The sequence below is a fragment of the Oratosquilla oratoria genome, unplaced genomic scaffold (assembly GCF_046742065.1).
Source record: "Oratosquilla oratoria isolate Oo_2021 unplaced genomic scaffold, ASM4674206v1 SCAFFOLD68, whole genome shotgun sequence".
Taxonomy (NCBI): Eukaryota; Metazoa; Arthropoda; class Malacostraca; order Stomatopoda; family Squillidae; genus Oratosquilla; species Oratosquilla oratoria.
The window spans coordinates 624,938-633,613 of NW_027467732.1; the positions used below are offsets into that span (position 1 = coordinate 624,938).

At 39.2% G+C, this 8,676-nt stretch overlaps 1 protein-coding gene across 1 annotated transcript; it reads left to right on the top strand.

The window, feature by feature from the left end:
* Positions 1-2,732: 2,732 nt before the first annotated feature.
* On the top strand, positions 2,733-3,585 carry LOC143023888 (serine/threonine-protein kinase Chk1-like). Its single transcript, XM_076182547.1, has 2 exons — positions 2,733-2,845; positions 3,159-3,585. Exons 1-2 carry the CDS (start codon positions 2,733-2,735, stop codon positions 3,583-3,585), a joined length of 540 nt encoding a protein of 179 aa, XP_076038662.1.
* The last annotated feature ends 5,091 nt before the right edge of the window (positions 3,586-8,676 follow it).

The window sequence follows — 8,676 nt, forward strand, 5'->3', positions numbered from 1 at the left end:
AAAAAGATGTTATAGAAAAGTGTAAAGATCAACCAAAACTATTCTACAGATTTGTAAACAATAAACTGAAAAACAAACAAGACTTGGAGAAATTAAGACAAGGAGGAGTTGAATACACTGAGGAAATGGAAATGGCAGAAATTATGAACAAACATTTTAAATCAGTGTTTACAAGGGAAAATATACAACCTGAAGAGATTGAGTGGAAGGAAAAAGTCCCCCCTATGGAAGAAATAGAAGTAACAAAGAATGAAATATTGACACACTTGGGTAATTTTGATGTTAGAAAATCGCATGGGCCAGATGAAATAGCAAACTGGATTCTGAAAGAATGCAGGAATGAACTGGCAGACAAAATACATAGCATAATAAGCAGTTCCTTAAAAGAAGGAAAAGTTCCAGAAGATTGGAAAAAAGCAAATATAGTACCTATATATAAAGGAGGAAATAAAGAAGAACCTACCAACTATAGACCAGTCTCTCTAACAAGTACAATAGCAAAAATATGTGAAAGAATTATCAAAAGTAGATGGGTAAAATACTTGGAAAAAAACAACGTACTAAATCCAAGGCAATTTGGATTCAGACAAGGGCGATCATGCGTCACCAATTTAATATGTTTCTATTCAAGGCTAATAGATATAATACAAGAAAGAGATGGATGGGCTGATTGTGCATTCCTAGACCTAAAAAAAGCTTTTGACAAAGTACCACATAAGAAGCTGCTTAAGAAATTAGAATATGAAGGAGGAATACAAGGTAAATTGCTAAATTGGATGGAAGACTTTTTGCAAGACAGAAAAATGAGAGTAGTGATAAGAGATCAGCACTCAAAATGGAATGAAGTAATAAGCGGTGTCCCGCAGGGAACAGTTCTGGCCCCAATAATGTTTGCTATATATATTAATGATATGGATGAAGGAATTGAAAGCTATATGAGCTTCTTTGCAGATGATGCAAAACTACTGAAAAGAATGAAAACTGAAGAAGATTGTGAATCACTACAGAGAGATCTAAATAAAGTACAGGAATGGAGTAGGAAGTGGGAGATGGAGTTCAATACAAAAAAGTGTAGTATAATGGAATTTGGAAAAAGCAAAAACAGAATAACAGGATCATATAATTTGGGAGAAGAAGGAATAAAAAGAGTAGAAAACGAGAAGGACCTGGGAGTCATTGTTATGAATAATATGTCACCTGAGAAACATATAAATAAGATTTTTGGAGAAACCTATAATTTAATAAGAACAATCAAAGTGGCATTTACATACCTGGATGAAGAAATGGTGAGGAAAATCCTAATCACCCTGATAAGACCAAGATTGGAATATGCAGCAACGATATGGTCACCAAGTACGAAAAAATGTATAAAAAAACTTGAAAGAATACAAAGAGCAATTACAAAATTGGCACCAACACTCTCAAAACTATCATATGAAGAGAGACTACAAAAACTTAAACTACAGACACTAGAGCAAAGAAGAGAGAGAGGAGATTTGATAACTATTTACAGAATCATGAAAGGCATAGAAATTACTGATAGAGAGAATCTGATAAAATGGGATGACAGAAATACAAGAGGACACGGAAAGAAAATAAAAAAAGACAGCTATAGAAGAGATTTGAAAAAGAACAGCTTTCCTCACAGAGCAATAGACAGTTGGAACAAATTAGATGAGAAAGTGGTGTGTGCAAAAACAATACACGAATTTAAAAATAGTTTAGATAAAATGAGATATGAAGACGGGACCCCACGAGCATAGCTCCCCTTCCCGTAAAATACAACTAGGTACAACTAGGTAAATACACACACACACACACACACCTCTCTCTTCTCCTCTCTTTTTCACCTTTCTTTCACACCTCGCACCTCTCTCTCACTTCTCTCTCTCTCTCTCTCTTCTATATGATCTATATATGTATCCCTACTATTACTTCTGCTATCACCCATACTCTTACTTTGTCACACTTTTTATAATGGGACCAAATCTTATGTTTAGGCACAAGCAAACTTTTTTACCCGCTCACATATTTCTTAATAAAAAAATCAACTCCCCCCCGCGTGTTTTTTTTTTAATATTATCAAAAAACATAAAGCGAAAAAAGTATATAGAAAAATATACCACGTACTAAAAAATATGTCATTGGCGTTGTGAGAACTGTAGCGTTTATGTTCAATGGAACCGTGAAGGTTATTAGAGGAACAGTTTATATTCATATCATTAAAAGGATGTATCTTGATCTATTTTCTACTTATAAAGGTACATAAAACACCCACCCTCTCTTTTCGAAGCTTTGATGGCCATATTCAAGCACCGAGGCTAGTTTGAAAAGACCCTATTTTGTTTTTTTCGTTCATAAGCATATCTAGGTTCCTCAAAAGTTCCAACGAAAAAAACGTTTTTTTTGCACAAATACCTTGAGTATTTACCTTTAGGCGAAGAAATGGAATCCAAAACCTTGGCAGAAGATGGTGCATCAGGAACCGAAGGAGCAAGAAGAACAAAGACTTCAAAGGACATCAACGAGGAGTTCGAAAAAAGAGTCCGAGACTTCGTTCAGGAATGCAACGATGAAGAACGACAGCGTCTCCTTGGACACTTTAACAGTGAGTTGGACTTCTTCCTGGACGCTGGAAAGCAGAAGAGCTTCAGGACAACAAGGAGCATCTTCTTCGCGCGATTGCAATTGTGAGGATCCTATTGAAAGAAATTGCTTGGTCAAATGTCAATATGCGCCAATGCAACAAACGGAAGCATTGTGATGCTGAAGACGCGACCAATGCAATGAAGAAACTTAAAACCTCTGTCAAGCGAATGATGCTGGAAGAACGTGAAGCTCCTCGGCAGAGGATCATTTGCTTCCGTACATCTCGTTGAAGACGTCATAAACGGAGGTCGTTGTGCAAGAAAGACGATCAGAATCGACCGATCCGGACATCAACGAGAAGAGATCGAAATTCACCGAAAACTGATTCACCAAAACGTTGTGGCCTTCCTGGGTGAAAACCAGGACAGAAACTCTCTCCACATCTTCCTGGAGTTTGTTAGTGGAGGAACTCTGGAAGATAGAATCGGTGAACAAGGAGTGAGCGAAAGAGAAGCTCAATTCTACTTCAAACAACTGATCAGTGGGGTAAAATGCCTTCACTCTCGTAGAGTTACACACCGGGATCTAAAACCCGAAAACCTTTTCTTGACCAAGAACGAAGAACTTAAGATCGGTGATTTCGGCTTGGCCGCAGAGTTCGATAAGGCCAAGTTCTTGTGGGCAGTTTGCGGAACCCCAGGATACGTTGCCCCTGAAGTCTTCAGTGGAAAATACAGAGGAGAGCCCGCCGACATTTGGTCTTGCGGGATCATCCTCTTCCAGCTGCTGACTGGTGAGACTCCTTGGGAGGATTCCACGACCAGATACCCCAAGTTTGCTCTCTGGTGCTCTTCGACTTCAGAAATGCGTCTTCGAAGATCTTGGAGGTCTCTTTCTGACGACCATTTCCTCATCGTCAAGAAAGTTCTTGCACCAAATGCAAAATACAGAGCAACAGTTTCTGATATCGAAAAAAATAGTTGGTTCCTAGGCTGAGCGACAACATTTAGAAGTTCAATGCATCCTCGATAAATTGCAAATATAATTAGAAAATGAAAATTGAAATCTTAAGTTGTTGGGCAACGTTCCCATTTTGTGTAAAATGTGTTTTTAATAGCACAGTGATTGCCAAGAGGCTTTCCTCAGCTGAATAAAATGCATATATAGAGTCAAAAGTATCTGCATGTAGCTTAAACCATGATTTGAAATGGTAATTGACTACGAAATGGTCAGAGCAGACAACGTGTGGGTTAAATTTTTAATAATATTGCATTTTGCTTTTGGAACCTTTTTCATGCATATAAGCGTACTTGAAAAAGCTTCAACAAACGAAATGTTGCACTTTTGATCAAGGTTTTATCCTCGTATGGTGTCTATTCTGGACCATTTGGTCAGCAATTGCCATATCAAATCACTCTTCTACTTGTACAAATGGGGTATTTGACTCGTGTTTTTGTCTAAAGTTCTGGTCATACCATATGGTTAAGAAACGCCTAACATCACAAATCAACGTCTTGTGTGTGTTTACTTCGTAGGGGTGGGGGACAGACAGAAATAGAATGACAAGTGTTAAGATCTACTTATATAGATACAGAAGTATATGGAGGTGTAGGAATAATGATAGATAAAGGAGAGGTCGACGCAGAATGAAGAGGTTGAAGGGGATGGAAGGAGAGCAGAGTGGTGTGGATGGAGAAGGAGATCAGGAGGTGAAAGGAGGCGACTTGGTGAAAAGAGACTTCAATTTTATTTATTTCTAAAGATGAGGACGTATGGAAGGTAAAAAAGGTACCTTGGAGTGTAGAAAGAAGGGTACCCTCCCCCTATTTCACCTGCCCCCTTTCCTAGCAGTAGACACGGAACCCTGAGGGAGATCCAGACCAAGAGGAAAAGGGAGTGATCTGATCAAAAATGAGGAGGAAAGAACGTATGCCTGGTATGTCAATACCTGTGTACAAAAAATGCATTAGAGGATATTTTATTTGTAAGCTTCTAGTCAACATTCGCTTGCCATAAACACACACACAGTGGTGGATGTCCGGAACAAATTGGACGAAATAATGGTATGAGCAAAAACCATACAAGAATTTAAGAACAAACTAGATGCTGAAAGATATAAGGACGGGTCACTACTCTCTTCCCGTATAATACAACTAGGTAAACACACACAAACACACACACACACACACACACACACACACACACACACACACACACACACACACACACACACACACACACACACACACACACACACACACACACACACACACCCTACTATTACTCTTGATTTTACTTTGCAACCCGTTTTATAATGGGACCAAATCTTATGTACAGTCAGAGCAAAAATTTTGACTCCAAACATTTCTTGATACAAAATTCAATTTTCCCTTATGACAACCTTTTTTTAATCTATTAAAGGAAATTACATTACTGTAAGCTAAAAGATGTATAGAAAAATATACCACGTAATATAAAAAAGTCGTCGACATTGTGGAAATGTAGCCTAAGTCAAAAATTTTGCTTATGACTAAATTTATGTTCAATGGAACCATGGATGTTATTACAGGAACAGTTTATATCCATATCATTAAAAGGGAATATCTTGATCTATTTTCTACTTATAATGTTACATGAAATACATACTTTCTTTTCCAAAGCGTTGATGGCCATTTTCAGGAACCGAGGCTTGTTTAAGAAAGAAGCCATTTTGTTTTTTCGCATTCATGCATATCTAGGTTCCTCAAACGTTGCAACGAAAAATACTTTTTTGCACAAATACCTTGGGTATTTACCGTAAGGCGAAGAAATGGAATCCAAATTTTTGGAAGAAGATTGTGCTTCAGGAGCTGAAGGAGCAGCAGCAACAACAACGAAGACTCTGAAGGACATCGACCAGGAGTTCGAGAGAAGAGTCAGAGTCTTCGTTCGAAAATGCAACGATGAGGAACGACAGCGTCTCCTCAAACACTTTAATAGCGAGTTGGACTTTTTCCTGGACGCTAGAAACAAGAAGAGCTTCCAGGACAAGGGGCATATTCTTCGTGTTATTACGATCGTGAGGATCGTTTTAGAGGAAATTGCTTGGTCGAACGTCAATATGCGCCAATGCAACAAACGAAAGCATTGCGATGCTGAAGACGCGACCAATGCAATGAAGAAACTCAAGACCTCTGTCGAGCGAGGAATGTGGAAGAACGTGAAGCTCTTCGGCAGAGGATCATTTGCTTCCGTACATCTCGTTGAAGACGTCAGAACCGGAGGTCGTTGTGCAAGAAAGACTGTCAGAATCGACCGATCCGGACGTCAACGAGAAGTCAAAATTCACCGAAAACTGGTTCACCAAAACGTTGTGGCCTTCCTGGGTGAAAAACAGGACAGGAACTCTCTCTACATCTTCCTGGAATTTGTTAGTGGAGGAACTCTGGAAGATAGAATCGGTGAACAAGGAGTGAGCGAAAGAGAAGCTCAATTCTACTTCAAACAACTGATCAGTGGGGTAAAATACCTTCACTCTCGTAGAGTTACCCATCGGGATCTCAAACCCGAAAACCTTTTCTTGACCAAGAACGAAGAACTTAAGATCGGCGATTTCGGTTTGGCCGCAGAGATCGATAAGGCCAAGTTCTTGTGGGCAGTTTGCGGAACCCCAGGATGCGTTGCCCCTGAAGTCTTCAGTGGAAAATACAGAAGAGAGCCCGCCGACATTTGGTCTTGCGGGATCATCCTCTTCCAGCTGCTGACTGGTGAGACTCCTTGGGAGGATTCCACGACCAGATACCCCAAGTTTGCTCTCTGGTGCTCTTCGACTTCAGAAATGCGTCTTCGAAGACCTTGGAGGTCTCTTTCTGACGACCATTTCCTCATCGTCAAGAAAGTTCTTGCACCAAATGCAATATCGAAGAAAATAGTTGGTTCCTAGGCTGAGCGATAACATTCAAAAGTTCAATGGATCCTCGATAAATTGCAAATATAATTAGAAAATGAAAATTGAAATCTTAAGTTGTTGGGCAACGTTCCCATTTTGTGTAAAATGTGTTTTTAATAGCACAGTGATTGCCGAGAGGCTTTCCTCAGCTGAATAAAATGCATATATAGAGTCAAAAGTATCTGCATGTAGCTTAAACCATGATTTGAAATGGTAATTGACTACGAAATGGTCAGAGCAGACAACGTGTGGGTTAAATTTTTAATAATATTGCATTTTGCTTTTGGAACCTTTTTCATGCATATAAGCGTACTTGAAAAAGCTTCAACAAACGAAATGTTGCACTTTTGATCAAGGTTTTATCCTCGTATGGTGTCTATTCTGGACCATTTGGTCAGCAATTGCCATATCAAATCCCTCTTCTACTTGTACAAATGGGGTATTTGACTCGTGTTTTTGTCTAAAGTTCTGGTCATACCATATGGTTAAGAAACGCCTAACATCACAAATCAACGTCTTGTGTGTGTTTACTTCGTAGGGGTGGGGGACAGACAGAAATAGAATGACAAGTGTTAAGATCTACTTATATAGATACAGAAGTATATGGAGGTGTAGGAATAATGATAGATAAAGGAGAGGTCGACGCAGAATGAAGAGGTTGAAGGGGATGGAAGGAGAGCAGAGTGGTGTGGATGGAGAAGGAGATCAGGAGGTGAAAGGAGGCGACTTGGTGAAAAGAGACTTCAATTTTATTTATTTCTAAAGATGAGGACGTATGGAAGGTAAAAAAGGTACCTTGGAGTGTAGAAAGAAGGGTACCCTCCCCCTATTTCACCTGCCCCCTTTCCTAGCAGTAGACACGGAACCCTGAGGGAGATCCAGACCAAGAGGAAAAGGGAGTGATCTGATCAAAAATGAGGAGGAAAGAACGTATGCCTGGTATGTCAATACCTGTGTACAAAAAAATGCATTAGAGGATATTTTATTTGTAAGCTTCTAGTCAACATTCGCTTGCCATAAACACACACACAGTGGTGGATGTCCGGAACAAATTGGACGAAATAATGGTATGAGCAAAAACCATACAAGAATTTAAGAACAAACTAGATGCTGAAAGATATAAGGACGGGTCACTACTCTCTTCCCGTATAATACAACTAGGTAAACACACACAAACACACACAAACACACACACACACACACACACACACACACACACACACACACACACACACACACACACACACACACACACACACACACACACCCTACTATTACTCTTGATTTTACTTTGCAACCCGTTTTATAATGGGACCAAATCTTATGTACAGTCAGAGCAAAAATTTTGACTCCAAACATTTCTTGATACAAAATTCAATTTTCCCTTATGACAACCTTTTTTTAATCTATTGAAGGAAATTACATTACTGTAAGCTAAAAGATGTATAGAAAAATATACCACGTAATATAAAAAAGTCGTCGACATTGTGGAAATGTAGCCTAAGTCAAAAATTTTGCTTATGACTAAATTTATGTTCAATGGAACCATGGATGTTATTACAGGAACAGTTTATATCCATATCATTAAAAGGGAATATCTTGATCTATTTTCTACTTATAATGTTACATGAAATACATACTTTCTTTTCCAAAGCGTTGATGGCCATTTTCAGGAACCGAGGCTTGTTTAAGAAAGAAGCCATTTTGTTTTTTCGCATTCATGCATATCTAGGTTCCTCAAACGTTGCAACGAAAAATACTTTTTTGCACAAATACCTTGGGTATTTACCGTAAGGCGAAGAAATGGAATCCAAATTTTTGGAAGAAGATTGTGCTTCAGGAGCTGAAGGAGCAGCAGCAACAACAACGAAGACTCTGAAGGACATCGACCAGGAGTTCGAGAGAAGAGTCAGAGTCTTCGTTCGAAAATGCAACGATGAGGAACGACAGCGTCTCCTCAAACACTTTAATAGCGAGTTGGACTTTTTCCTGGACGCTAGAAACAAGAAGAGCTTCCAGGACAAGGGGCATATTCTTCGTGTTATTACGATCGTGAGGATCGTTTTAGAGGAAATTGCTTGGTCGAACGTCAATATGCGCCAATGCAACAAACGAAAGCATTGCGATGCTGAAGACGCGACCAATGCAATGAAGAAACT

Excerpts from the sequence above, each read along its gene's own strand:
- LOC143023888 (XM_076182547.1), top strand. The coding sequence starts at position 2,733 with ATGCGCCAATGCAACAAACGGAAGCATTGTGATGCTGAAGACGCGACC. Across the intron at positions 2,846-3,158 it reads GAAGAACGTGAAGCTCCTCG|AGTTACACACCGGGATCTAA; the intron begins GCAGAGGATCAT and ends TCACTCTCGTAG.